The following is a 15176-nucleotide window of genomic DNA, read 5'->3' on the forward strand; positions in this document are numbered from 1 at the left end:
ATTGCCATTGGCAGAAAATTGCTGAGTAGAATTCCAGAGGCTCAGTAAATTGGAGAGAGAATTGACCAATGGGATTGCACCAAGCTGAAAAGTTTTCATAGAGAAGGGCATAGTTACAAGCTAAAGAAACAGCCTAGAGAATGTGAGATCTTTGCCAACTATATGTTTGACAAGAGCCTAATATCCAGGACAAAGAATTAATAATCCAACTAATAACTGGGCATTGGAGCTGGGCACTGGTGGCTCATGCCTGTAATCCTAGATACTCAGAAGGCTGAGATCTGAGGATCTCAGACCAGGCCAAAAAGTCCATGAGATTCTTATCTCCAATGAACCACCAAAAGTCAGAAGTGAAGCTGTGGTTCAGTGGTAGAGTGCTAGCCTTAGCCCAAAAGCTCATAAGTGGAAGTTAGATCTAAATTATAAACATGTATGAAAACATATCCACATTCAAAAGCATATCCATACAAACAAAGTCACCGAAGCATAAGGTATGAAAATGGCCATACTGGTATGAATAAGCCAATCACCTATTATATGCAGGAGAGGATTCCAATGGTGTAAACCCTTTGAAAAATTAACAGAGTTTAACACAAGGAATACCAGGAAGCTGGGACATGTGTTGGCAGAAGAGGGGAGAAATCTAAGGGAGTGAGTGAGTAGACAAATGGATAAAGATCATATGGGAGAATACAGTCAAAATATCCTACATATATTCATATATTCAAAATATTCTCCTTATATAGAATATATACATATATTCATATATATATATTTATATATATCCAGGTAACTTGAGGGGATGGGAGGGATTAGGAGAGATGGGAGAGAGTAGTGGAATAGTGGAAGGGATGACACTAATTAAGATACATTGTACTTATAAACTTATATGTTGAACTGAAGCCCCTTTGTACAACTACTTAAAGACAACTTTTTAAACTTTAAAAGATTTAACAAGTGGTGCTGTGCTCAAGTAGTAGAGCTCTAGCTTTGAGTGAAAGAAGCTCAGGGACAGTGCCCAGGTCCTGAGTTCAAGTCCCAGGACCAATACTCACACAAAAAATGATCTGGTAAAAGATCTAACAACTAAGAAATTCACATGAGTATTGGTAATACTCATTGGTAATGGCATTAGTATACCATACTAATTATCTAAAAATCACATCATTATGGTAACAAGACTATATTTACTATATTTTTTATATATAAAGTTTTATAAAAAAAAAATAGCTGGATGTGGTGGCTCATGCCTGTAATCCTAGCTACTTAGGAGGCTGAGATTTGGGGACTGCAGTTCAAAGCCAGCTGGGGCAGAAAAGTCTCCATGAGACTGTTATCTTCAATTAATCACTCAAAACTGGAAGTGGCTCTGAACAAAAAGAGCTCAAGGACAGTGCTCAGGGCCTGAGCTCAAATTCCATGACTGACAATACACAAACAAACAAATACAGTAAAAAAAAAAAATAAGCAAGCATGCTGGGGGCTCACATCTATAATCCTAGCTACTCAGGAGGCTCAGAGATCTGGGGATCACAATTTGAAGCCATCCAGGGCAGGAAGAGTCCAAGATACTCCTATCTCCACTTAACCACAGAAAGCAGGGAGTAGAGCTCAAGTGACACTGAGCAAAAGAGCTCAGACACAGAGTTCAAGCCCCAGTATTGCACGCACACACATGCGTGCACACGTGCATGCATACATACACATATACACACACACACATGAAAGTAATAAAAAATTAAATAATTCAAACACTGAGATTATATCAATTTTATGAAATCTGCCTTTATACATTTCCCTTGGTAGGCCCCACCACCCAAAGAAACTTAGAGGAATGAATACATAATGATGTGGAGCGGAAGAGAAAAAACAAATTGTTTAAATAGGGATACAGGTGGACCCATTGCAACAATCAGATGTACAAGACATTATGTCGAAAAATGAACTTCACAACTTTGGCGCAGGGTGGGGGGGGTTGAGATGGGAGGGGATGGGAAGGGGAAACAAAAGTAGGAGGCAACAATACTTGATAAGAAATGTACTCATTACCTTGCTCATGTAATTGTAACCCCTCTGTACAGTATTAAAAAAAAAGAATAAGGCAGGGCATAGCTCAGTGGGAGAGAACTTAACTAGCAGCCATGAGGTGTCTGAGTACAATCACAACACAAAAGCAAAACAAGAAACAACAACAAAAAAACCAGATAGCAAAATAGAGAGTAAAACAAAGTACCTTACTAAAAAGACAAAATAAAAATTAAACATACATGGTTAAGATAAAGAAGTTCCAATCACATAAAAATCAAAGCTAAGGTAACCCCGCTGTATATCACCTTTATAAAACCAATAAAAAATGTAATGATTAAAAAAATAAAAATTAAAAGATAAATAGTGGCATCCCTGAGTTATTCTAACAAAATATACTTCACATAGAGGACTGTCAGGGGAAACGGCAGCCAGGAAAACTCTGTTATTCTATAACTCTAAGTAGACAAATCAGGAGTTAAACCACAGCTAACACATGGCTTGTTTTTGCCCAAAGCTCCAAATAGTTACTCAAAATTTCCACAGTCATCTCAGTTTCTACTTCTGCTCTTGCATAACACATGAATGGAGGAGCTATGTTGTCTACTCTGTTACTCTTGGCCATACCCTAGCTCTAAAACCTAACAGAACTTGGCATGCAAGAGTATGGTAAGAAATATTGACAGAGGAAAGGGAAGAAGGGAAGGAAGAAGGGAAAAAGAGACAAAAACACCAACAGAGGGACTGGAAAAAGCAACTTGAGCACTGTATAGAGTAGAAACAATCCTAACATGACTGAATGTAGTCTGGGAAACCAAATTACAGCAAAGAAAACTTTCACACCGAGAGTCCTTGGATTACTGTTATTTCTCAAGTCAGGATATATGCCTAAAAAATGTAAACATCTCCTGGAGGAAAAGAGGGAACAGCTAAAGAAGGAAAGCAACATATGAAAGAAGAAAAGGAAGTGTCCACATACCCCAAAGCCACGACTAGAACCTCCTAGGGGAAGAGACTTAGAAAAGAAGCCATATGAGGACACTTTTCCACGCTTCATTCCTAGGGCTCAACATTGTTAAGATTGCATTGCCAGCTTCACTTGCACTTCATATGATGGAACTAGTGAATTTTTCTTTTTCTTTTTTTAAAATCCTTGTAGAGAGCAGGCACTCATTTCACACACCTTCTAGGAAACATCTGATGAAGATCATGTTACTCACAGAGGAACAGTCCTGGCTATGAAACAAAAACACTTTTCCATTACCTTGGAATCTGCCACTTTATCCAGACCTAACTCTCTAATGACCATGCTGATGCGTTCATTTTTTTCATGGTTTGTCATGGTTGTTGGAAGTCGAAGGGCTGCAGAGAATTGCAGATTCTCTCTCACTGTCAAGGTGCCCATCACCACATCGTCCTTGAGGCAAGAAAGTATGTTAATGAGACATACTGGATTTTTCAGTATATGTAAATATATGGGTGCAAAATACACACAAGTATGTGCAACTTAACCCATAAAAACAGCATACCCAAGGTATAATTCTGTAATTCAACAATAGCAGTAACTCCATATACAGACTCTCTGGTCTCCAGGGAATATTTTTACCCCCCCCCCCCCCTCCCAAATGCAACCTCAAACAGAGTTCAGACAACTATGATGATTTTTACAAGGCATTTGCAAGACTGCTTTCTACAAGTATTTGCCACAGACCTCTTCTAGGATGAGGAGAAGGGGAAGAAGGGCAAAAAAAGGATAATGGGGCATACATTAAAAATGACTTACCACCCAGCACCACTGGCTCACACCTTTATCCTAGCTACTCAGGAGGCTGAGATCTGAGGATCATGGTTTAAAGCTAGTCTGGGCAAAAAAGTCCATGAGATTCTTATCTCCAATTAAGCAACCCCTAAAAAATAGCTGGAAGTAGAGATGTGGCTCAAGTGGTAGAGTACTAGCATTGAACACTACAGCACAGTGCCCAAGCCCTGAGTTCAAGCCCAGGGCCTTCACCAAAAACAAAAACAAAGAAAAACAACAAAAATAGCCAGCTAGAGCTGGTGCCTCTAGTCCACAGAGTCATATTCCAGGTCCTCTCTGCCTGTCCATTAATTCCAGCCTCATCTATGGAGATTAGGAAACGCTGGTATAGAGAAACATGGATCAATGAGCTGGTTACACAATCAACTGGAAGCACACTAAACTATAAGCCAAGGCATGTGCCAACAAAGCAATAGAGGAAACCTAAAATCCATATCTGCTCATACTTACCTGTACCACATAACCTGAATTACATTTGAAATTGGCAGGTCGAGGTGCTCCATTTATCAGAACTTCTCCAGACAATCCATGTGGGTCTTTCCTTGCAGCTAATATATCTAGCAACCTAGAAGAAAATATATATGTTGTGTGCTTCTTTTGCCTACCATATCCCTAGGTTATATCCCTCAACTACTCTGAAGCTAAATCCTGCTAATATTAAAAAATTAACTAGCCAAGAAATCTATGGCTTAACTAAAATGACACAAGTGTGTGTGCGCATGAATGTTTGTATAACTTTAATATGTATAAAGTTTGGTGTATGTATCATACATATGTATGTATACCTATGTATGTATATATATGTGTGTGTATATATAGACACATAATATATATACATAAAATATATGTGTATATTATGTGTCTATATATACACACATAATACAAATTCTCAGCTTCCTTTTCATTCTATGCTACAAGAAAGCCCCCAAATATGAAAACAAGGACACAGGCTGATGTATCATAGGCCTCCCAAGCAATTCTTCCTACTGTCAGATCCTCCCAGTTGTCAATCCAGATAATGTGCTCTCTTTTTTTTGTTGTTGTTGTTTCATTTTGTGCTGGTCCTGGGGCTTGAACTCCGGACCTGGGAACTGTCCCTGAACTTTTTTTTACTCAGGTCTAGCACTCTACAACTTGATCTACAGCTCCACTTTCAGCCTTTCTTTTTTTTTTAAAGTAAGTTTTTTTTATTGTGAAAATACTGTACAGAGGGGTTACAGTTACATGAGCAAGGTAATTAATGAGTTCATTTCTTATCAAGCATTGTTGCCTCCTCCTTTGTTTTTCCCCTAACATCCCCTCCCTCCCACCTCCACAACTACACTCCCCCGCCAAATTGTAAAGTTCGTTTTTCAACATAGTGTCTTGTACATCTCATTGTTACAATGGGTCAACCTGTATTCTATTTAAACATCTTGTTTTTTCCCTTCCCCTCCCCAAATTATACTGACTTCAAATACAGTGAAAACAAGGATTATACCGTGGGGAAGGAACATACAAAACAACAAAAAAAAATTACATGGTACCTTATTGTTGGTGGGAGTGTAAACTTGTTCAACCACTTTGGAAAGCAGTATGGAGGTTCCTCAAAAGACTCCACATAGAGCTCCCCTATAACCCAGCAGTCCCACTTTTGGGTATTTACCCAAATGATCACAAACAAGACCATACTAAGGCTACCAGCACAACTACGTTTATTAAAGCATTATTTACCATAGCTAAGATATGGAAGCAACCCAGATGCCCCTCAGTAGATGAATGGATCAAGAAAATGTGATTTATATATATATATATATATATATATATATATATATAGTGTGTGTGTGTGTGTGTGTGTGTGTGTGTGTGTGTGTGTGTGTAATTCTATGCCTCCATCAGAAAAAATGACATTGTCCCATTTGTTAGGAAATGGAAAGACTTGGAAAAAATTATATTAAATGAAGTAAGCCAGGCCCAAAGAGACATAGGTCCCATGCTTTCCCTAATTTGCAATAACTAGTATATGTCTGGGACAAGTTGAAAAGGTCAAAAGCTATGTACATACGACCATATAAAATGAAGTTAAGTGAAATGAACCCCAAGATAGGGACACAAGTGGTTTTTTCTTTCTTGCTATTGTTTCCAACCTTTCTTTTTGGTAGTTAAGTGGAGATAAGAGTCTCAAGAACTTTTTATCCAAGCTGGTTTCAAGCCATAATCATCAGCGATCAGCCTCCTGAGTAGCTAGGATTATAGGCAATGTGCTTTCTCATTTAAACTCATGCCTTGAATTAAATCTTGAATTATGCTCCATTCCGTTGATTTTAAATATCATTCTCTTTGTCCTCCCCATTAGCCCATAATATAGGCCAACATTAAATTCCAGCTCCTTTAGCATGTGCCATTGGTGAAGATGACCTAATATGACTTCCTGGTGCTTGGAAACAACCACAAGGCAGCCCCTAGGCCCATACCCCACAACCATAGCAAATGCTCAGGCAATCCCATTCATGATAAAGCAGTCTTTAAAAGTAGATTCCAAGTGAGCAAAGACGAATAATTCTGTGATACTCACGATGATTTGCCTCCACCTGTGGGTCCCAGAATGGCATTGAGGCCAGGCTTCATGATCCCACTGCAAACATTAAAACAGACTGATCTATTATTCCACCCTACAGAAAGTTCCAAAATTTAGCATCTTCACTCAATGCACCCAAGAATATGGATAAACTTGTAAACAGCAAAATGTACCAAGTCTTGATGAGTAACAGAGAATTGTTGACTGATAAAAGTATAGTATCTCCTAACACAGGTTGAAGTGTTCATCAGCATTTGAATACCATTGATGACCAGTGTGTTCAAATCACTTCACTTGGTACTTCACTTTGACACAATAAATCATTACTTGTAGAACATAGCAGAAATAATGTTCATAAATCACACCAAAATTCAAGACATCTTAAGTTAGAAACCCTAAGGCTTGCATGAAGCACTCTAGAGGATGAAAGAGCTGCATCGTTTGGCATTCCAGAAAATGGTCTTACAAATTACAAAGGCAAAATATGCAGCCCCAGAAAAGATTATTCCTTCTTTTTCTTTTCTTTTTTCTTTTTTGGTTGGTTGTGTGTAGAGCCAAGCTGTGAGACCAGGAAAGGGTTAAGAGGTTGGAATGCCACCTCAATAGTACTCAGAAAGCTGAGAACTGGACCCCAGAAAGCCAAACAGTCAAAGCAAAACAGAAGGATAAATTACTACCCTAAGTCTAAGTTAGAGCTGTTTTGGACACTATAAGCTTAAGACCTTGGAAATAAGATGAATGTCTGTTTATTGTTCCCCTCCACTCCCTAATGAGGGAGTCAATTATCACCATGTATACAAACTATACCTTATGTTAATGCTTTTTCTCATTATGATGTACATTTTTTATTGTGAAAATACTGTACAGAGGGATTAAAATTACATGGGCAAGATTATGAGTACATTTCTTATCAAGCATTGTAGCCTCCTCCTTTGTTTCCCCTTCCCATACCTTCCCATCCTCCACCCCTCCCATCTCCCCACCCAACCCTGCCCCCGCCCCAAAGTTGTAAAGTTTGTTTTTCAACATAACGACTTGTACATCTCATTGTTGCAATGGGTCCACCTGTATCCCTATTTAAACGATTTGTTTTTTCCCTTCCTCTGACAAATTATACCAATATCAAATACAGTGAAAGCAGGGGTTATACCGTGGGGGAGGGACATACAAAGCAATAAAGAAATCATTTTATAAATGTGTTAGAAACAATCACCTGAAAGAAAAAAAAAACATTTGAATACATATCTTGGGATTCATTTCCCTAACATCAACTTATCTGACCTTTCCTGCTTGACTCAGACAGATACTAGTCATTGCAAATAAGGGAAACCATGGGACCTATGTTCCTTTGGGCCTGGCTTACTTTACTTAATATATTTTTTTCTAAGTCTTTCATTTCCTAACAAATGGAGCAACGCCATTCTTTATGATGGAGGCATAGAATTCCACTGTGTATATATACCACATTTTCTTGATCCATTCATCTACTGAGGGGCACCTGGGTTGGTTCCGTATCTTCGCTATGGTAAATAATGCTGCAATAAACATAATAGTGCTGGTAGCTTTAGTGTGGTCTTGTTTCTCATCATTTGGGTAAATGCTCAAAAGCTAAAAAAAATAATTGTGTGGTCTTAGAAAAGAGTCTTTTCTTCCTTAACCTGGAGCTTGGTTAGGACAAAGCGTGAGACCCTGCAGGGAGTGTGCGCAACCAAGTGAGATAATCCAGGGACTGCGAAGTACAGACATCGAAGAGATGGGAGTAAAAGGAGTGGACTGAATGGCTGCCCTGATCAGATGTCAAACCATCTCCTTTCTGTGAAGTTACCTTAAATTCCCAAAGTGTCAATTCCTTGAGAAAAACAAGGAAGAGGAGTCATGGGTGCCATCAAAGATTACTTCTGTTTATGTCCACGGAACTAAGTTAGCAGAAACAGAACAAAGATTTTGTTTCCTGAGATCAGCATTATTCGACACATTTTTGGACTACCCATAAAGGAAATGCAACTTGAAGTGATTGAGAGCCAAAAGGAAAGGGAAAGTGATTGACAAAAAAAAAATTGAAAAGGAGAAAGAGAAACAAAAAAAAATTGAAAAGGAGAAACAGAAAGAGAGAGAGAAAGATAAGGGGAGAGAGGGAAAGAGTTAGATCTCAGGCACAACGAGAATTGGGCATGAATAGCTCATTCATCTGATTTTCTTCCTCTGACAGATTTTCTTTGGTTGCGGTGTGTGAGCGAGAAGAGCTTTGATTTCAGACGTGTATGCCATCATTTCCAACAAAAATATCATTGCTTGTTTCTGGGTGGAGACGTGTTGAGTCAGGAGCAAAGATCTTTGTGAGTGTTGAGTCAGGAGCAAAGTTCTTTGTGGCATGGCATGGATAGCATTCTTGTTTTCACCTGAATCTCATGTCCAGAGGTAGTCATCCCAGGCAGGGTCCATCCTCAGACAAAGTCCACAGAGGCCTGGTCCATCCACAGGTACCATTGTACTTCCATGTTCTCTCAGGTCTCCTGCTCCTTCAGAGGTTTCTCCATCTCTCAAAGTCCAAGATTTCTAGCTTCAATTAAAATTTTCACTGAATGTATCTTCTCAAAAACAAGATCGCTGTGGCTTTCATAGTCTTCCTTCTTTTTCTTTTCACATTCATTAATCTTCGCCCAAGCGGGCCAGGAGCTCGGGATCCTCCTCCTCTTCCACAGGAGTCCCAGGAGCACAGAGATCCTGGCGCATCTGGTCCTCCTCTCTGCTGGCCCGGCCCACGCGCCGCCCCGTAGCCCTTCCCTTATGTTAAAGTTATAACCACAAGATAGATTGACACCCTAAAAATAGTTCCCACACGTACCTGTCATTACCTCCCCTGGGCTGAACTAAATAAATAAGTTTGTTAATGGGAACTTGGGGTTCAGAAGACAGTAACATCTGGGTCCCTTGGTCCCCAACTTTCCTGTGTGCTTCTTTTTCTTTTATTTCTTTGGCCCAGATATCCTGCCATGCTGTTCCTGTTTGTGGGTAGCAACAGTCATGGGGCTTGAACTCAGGGCCTGTTGCTCAAGACTAGTGCTCTACCTCTTTGAGCCACAGCACTGCTTCCAGTTTTCTGGCAGTTAATTGGAGCTAAGAGTCTCATGGGCTTTCCTGCCAAAGCTATCTTTGAACCCTGACCCTCAGATCTCAGTCTCCTGAGTAGCTAGCCTTACAGGTATGAGCCACCAGCAACCATCCCTTCTTTCTTAAGTGTCTAAGAAGGGCATACTCCATTTAGAATTGGGAGTTATCTCTTTAGCAATGGGCACCTTTTTAATGGTTTACAGGACCATAACACCTGTTATTTTACCAAAGTAGATGTGTGAGGGATGTGAACAGTTCAGGTGAGTAAGAGCACAGAAACACAATACAGCAATGTTTACTGTGTTGAGACCCAAAAAGATGGCATATAGTTTGAGTTTTATTCCAAAAGTAGATGATATGGCTAAATCAAGTGACCTGGAGAGAAAAGAATTAAAGGAAGGCCCATGGCATGTACATGGAGATGATAAAACAGAAGCTCATCTAAGACCCTTGTATGATGCCAAGTCTCTACAATTGGTAAGTAGGTCAAGATGGATTCCCAGTGAAAACATCTATTTCCACTGTAAGGCCAAACCTGATAACCATTTTGCTCTAAGATAGTGGTTCCCACATCAGTCTACCCTGTAATTATACAATTGTTGCATCACAGTCAAGAAGATCTCAGTATGTACTGCCTTTGAGACTTGAACTGTGACAATTATACAATGCCTGGCAGGTGCTAAAGTGAATGTATTTTTTTCTCTTTGATTATTAACTATGATGTCTCTTGCTGAAATACCAGACAAATAAGAATTTCATAAAATTGAAGTATACTTTAGCACAGAAAAACCTTATCATCTGTTGTGCTCCTCTTTTGTCTAATGTAAGAACACACCAATGATTGGGTAAGTAACTCTTAACTGTAGCTTATGATGCATTTCTTTATTAATAGCTCCCTAGTGTCTAAGGATTCTTTGCCAGAAAACCTTTCCAGATTTTAAAAAGATCTACTCATATAAAGACCAAGCAATTTGGAATGTTTCACCCAAAACTGGAAATGATTGTGTCAAGAAAAAAAAATTACAGGTACTTGACTCTGGCTGGCATTGACACTAAGCTCCAACATTACAGAATACAATATTGATGCACCATAAATGCAAGAATTCCCATCTGGAGCAGTGTCTAATCACACCTCCATTCACTGAGCACAATGATTAAGCACCAAGTATGTACACACAAGACACTCTTACAGAACATGAGAGAAGGCAGAGAATAAAGAAAGCAGTTAAGAAATGGAAAAAAATGGGCTGGGAAGTTGGCTCAGTGGTAGAGTGCTTGCCTTGCATGCCTGAGGCCCTGGGTTCCATTCCTCAGCATCACATAAGCAAAAAGAAAAAAGCCGGAAGTGGCGCTGTGGCTCACGTGGTAGAGCGCTAGCCTTGAGCTGAAGAGCTGAGGGACATCGCCCAAGTCCAGAGTTCAGGCCCCACGACCGGACCCAAAAAAAAAAAAAAAAGAAAGAAAGAAATGGAAAAAAATCAAAGTCCTGGCCTTTGTGGAGTTCTCACTCTGCTTCTGGGATCAGCATACTGCAGCTGGTTACCTGTTCTCTATTTGAATGGTGTGATTGGAAAAGAATCATGCTCATTGGTTTATGTAGTGTCTGAAGATGTTTTTATGGTGCAAGGACAAAGTGTAATTGTAATGTAATATATGAACCAATAAGCTGAAAATATTTATGATCAGATTCTTTATAAAAGTCAACAGTCCACATTACCTTCTCTCCTCACCATCTGCTCTTCTGCCATCCCTCACAAGCTCTTCTCCACTTTTGTTTATTGCTTTACAACACTTGCATGTATCTCACTGCTATTATAATGTGAAATATTGCCAAGAACATTCCATAATGAGACCACTTCCTGCTGCTTCCTTCTGAGGACAAGCACCTCACTGAACATGAATTAATGAAATCAAACCATGTTACTTCCATTACATTTGAGTCGATAATAAACCTTTAGTCTTGTTTTGTTTATGTGTACAGGAGTGAAGCCTGTTCTTGGAGCATGGCCTACCTCCCTACACACATCATTCTACAAGGTCCTCAATTTTCAGTCTCTATTTGCCAAGCCCTCCATTTGAGCTATGGCTTTGAATCCTTCTATCATGCAGAGCAATGTAGTAAAAGTGCTCTTGTTTTCTGAATTTCCCTTTAAACAACAAGACTTGTGAACAAGTGACCTATGTGTACTGCTAGTGTCATAGCCAAAGCCAGGCACTGAAATTCATCATATATATAAAGATCTACATTGTTCTACAAAAAAGACATTTTTTTAATTTTTAAAAGCCAGGAATTAGGAAATAAGCCATTGATGTGTCCATTTTTTCTTTCTTTTTTATTGTTAAAATGCTGTACAGAGGGGTTACAGTTACTTGAGCAAGGTAATGAGTACATTTCCTATTGAGCATTGTTGCCTCCTCCTTTGTTTCCCCCCTACCATCCCTTCCCTCTCACCTCTATAGCTATACTCCCTCCCCCCTCGCCTAAATTGTAAAGTTCGTTTTTCAACAGGGTCTTGTATATCTCATTGCTGCCAATTGGTCAACCTGTATCTTGTACATCTCATTGTTACAACTGGTCAACCTGTATCCCTATTTAAACAATTTGTTTTTCCCTTTCTGCTCCTCAAATTATACCAACATCAAATGTGTTTTTTTTCTTGCTTGCTATTGTTTCTAATGTACTTTATAATGTACCACGTGATTTTTTTGTCTTTGTATGTCCCTCCCCCATGGTATAACCCCTGTTCTCACTGTACTTGATGTTGTATCCTTATTTATGCATTTTGTTTTTTCCCTTCGCCTCCCTGAATTAGAGAAGTATATATACAAGATGCAGGGCATCTTTTGAAAACATGGGTTATACAGTGGGGGAGGAACATACAAAGCAACAAAAAAAAATCACCTGGTACATTATAAATACATTAGAGACAATAGCAAGCAAGAAAAAAGGTATTTGTGTCCCTATCTTGGGGTTCATTTCACTTAACATCATCTTATATGGTCATATGTACATAGCTTTTGGCCTTTTCTGCTTGTCCTACACATGTACTAGTTATTGCAAATAAGGGAAACCATGGGAACTATGTGTCCATTATTTATGTGTTTATGTGTCATTTAGAAATAAAATCAGAGGTTGAAGATGTGGCTCAGGTGGTAGTGCACTAGCCAATAAGTAAAAGCATCAGATTAAGAGTCCAAGTCCTAGTCTTGAAAATAAAAAGTCAGGTAATTAAAAAAATAACTTATCAAAATTTATACATTGTGAATGGGAAAAAAACTGAGTTACATTCTTATTTGTTATTTTTGGTTCCAATAATGTGTCAATCATATCTACTAGGCTAATCCCCCTCCTTTCCTTTTCCAGTAGGGAGGTTATGGGAGTTCTGGGGAGAGACAAAGCCACTGCATGACCCAAGAATACAGACCACAATTCAAGGATGGAGGATGAGAGGAGCCTCCATACTAGACACATGCTTACATTAAGAAAGAAGAAAACTTGAGCAAAGTAGTAAGTACATTAAGACTAATGACATCCAGGTCTTTCCCAGATATAGAAATGTGGAAGAATCCAAAGTGTTGGATTCGAATTCATGCATTAATGGGATGTCAAGAGTTTAAATCTATATAGAGGCAGCTAAAGAAAGTTAGATGGAAAATATATTTCCTAGTTATTTCCATTGAGAAGCCTCAAAGTAATGGAATTCTAACAGCAAGAGCATTCTCCTTCCTTCCTTCCTTCCTTCCTTCCTTCCTTCCTTCCTTCCTTCCTTCCTTCCTTCCTTCCTTCTTTCCTTCCTTCCTTCCTTCCTTCCTTCCTTCCTTCCTTCCTTCCTTCCTTCCTTCCTTCCTTTCCTCCTCCTTCTCCCTTACTCTCCTCCCTCCTCCTCCTCTTTTCCTCCTTTTTCTTCTGCTGTACTGGTACTGGGACTTGACCTCAGGCCTCGCATGCTTGTTTAGCTTTTTTGCTTAAGCCTGGTGCTCTACCACTCAAGTCACACCTCCACTTTTGACTTTTTTCTGGTTACTTGTAGATAAGAGTCTAATGTACTTTTCCACCTGGGCTGGCTTCAAACATATCCTCAGATCTCAGCATCCTGAATAACTAAGATTTTAGAGGTGAGTCCCCAGCACCTGGTTTAGCAATGATCATTCTCAACACCCAGACCTTGGTTTCTAAATACATACTCCAAAAAATAAACAGCAATTGATTCTAGATCCGAAGCAGGTTAAATATAATGTTTGGAACTTCTTCCTAAGCAAAGGAAATACTGAAGGATGAGGGTAAATCAAATGAATGAGGGACTCACCTTGAAAATCCTTTCACTCTTCATCAGGAAAATACAAGTATAGAGATTAAATAATAGTAATGTATTACTTCTGAATGCAATTGAATGAAATATAAATACACGAATCTATACAGCAAATCAAATAGATGATAAATGAAACTTCTCACTGAGAAATGTAAATTAAGAATGATAAAAACAGAAAATCATCCTTGGCAACTGTCCTAGTGATAGAAGATTCAGATAGATAAAAGTCAAAATTCTCTTCAACATTTTATGACTTTTATCTATCTGAATCTTCTATCACTAGGACAGTTGCCAAGGATGAGTTTCTGTTTTTATCATTCTTAATTCTCTTCAACATTTTATGAATATAGGTGTTGATCTAAATGGTGATATGCTATCAAACCTAAGGAAGATAATGACAGCACCCCTTCCCACACCATAGGAGCTCTAATTTAGATCCCAAAGACCAGAGAAATTGGTGTAGTCAAAAAAGGATCATGAGGAAATGGTGCTGTGGCTCAAAGTGGCAGAGCACTAGCATTGTGCACAAAAAGCTCAGGGATAGCACTCTGGCTCTGAGTTCAAGCCCTAGAACTGGCACACAAAAGAAGACTTTAGATTATAAGTAACACCTAACAATTCCCAAAAGATTTATTGTCCTAGTTCTTTTGCAGGAACTGGTGGCTCACACCTATAATCCTAGCTAATCAGGAGGCTAAGATCTGAAGAACATGGTTCAAAGTTAGCCTGGGTAGGAAAGTCTGTGAGACTCTTATATCCACTAAACTACAAAAGTCAGAAGTGGGGGCTGTGGCTCAAGTGGTAGAGCTTTGACCAAAAGATGTTCAGGGACAATTCCCAGGCCCTAAGTTCAAGACCAGGACTGGCATAGAAAAAACAAAGGATGATGTTCCCATGTATACTCACAAAGAAATGTGAGTAAGCCTGAATACCAACCCTTGGTGTCTTTCCAATTATAAAAAAAAAACAGAATTGCAAGATTAGTCTAGTTTTTATGAGTCTAGGAAAGCCTTCTTCTTTGCTAAGATGCCATCATTCAACCATAAATACTGTGAAGCTCTGAGCACAGGAGGCATTTGGTGTATCTCATCACTATTCTCTCAACTTGAAAGTAGTAAGAAAAGCTTCTCAGTGCTACAGCACGTGCCTAGCATGACAAAGGCCTTGAAAGCAATCTCAGTACCACATTCAAAAAAATGTGTCCTAGCCGGGCGCCGGTGGCTCACGCCTGTAATCCTAGCTACTCAGGAGGCTGAGATCTGAGGATTACGGTTCAAAGCCAGTCCAGGCAGGAAAGTCCGTGAAACTCTTATCTCCAATAAACCACCAGAAAACTGGAAGTGGTGCTGTAGCT

General features: G+C 39.3%; 1 protein-coding gene across 1 annotated transcript in view; it reads right to left on the bottom strand.

Moving 5' to 3' along the window:
* The window catches only part of Abcg2 (ATP binding cassette subfamily G member 2 (Junior blood group)), a 56370-nt gene that overhangs the window by 21429 nt on the left and 19765 nt on the right, over window positions 1-15176 (bottom strand). Inside the window, exons 3-5 of the mRNA XM_042668468.1 lie at window positions 6399-6458; window positions 4295-4409; window positions 3290-3442 (exon numbers count right to left, since the gene is read on the bottom strand). Of these exons, the coding sequence (XP_042524402.1) occupies window positions 3290-3442; window positions 4295-4409; window positions 6399-6458 (328 nt within the window). The remainder of the gene's footprint in view (window positions 1-3289; window positions 3443-4294; window positions 4410-6398; window positions 6459-15176) is intronic.

This window comes from Dipodomys spectabilis, unplaced genomic scaffold (assembly GCF_019054845.1).
Source record: "Dipodomys spectabilis isolate Male_0828 unplaced genomic scaffold, ASM1905484v1 ptg000436l, whole genome shotgun sequence".
In the NCBI taxonomy this organism is placed as follows: Eukaryota; Metazoa; Chordata; class Mammalia; order Rodentia; family Heteromyidae; genus Dipodomys; species Dipodomys spectabilis.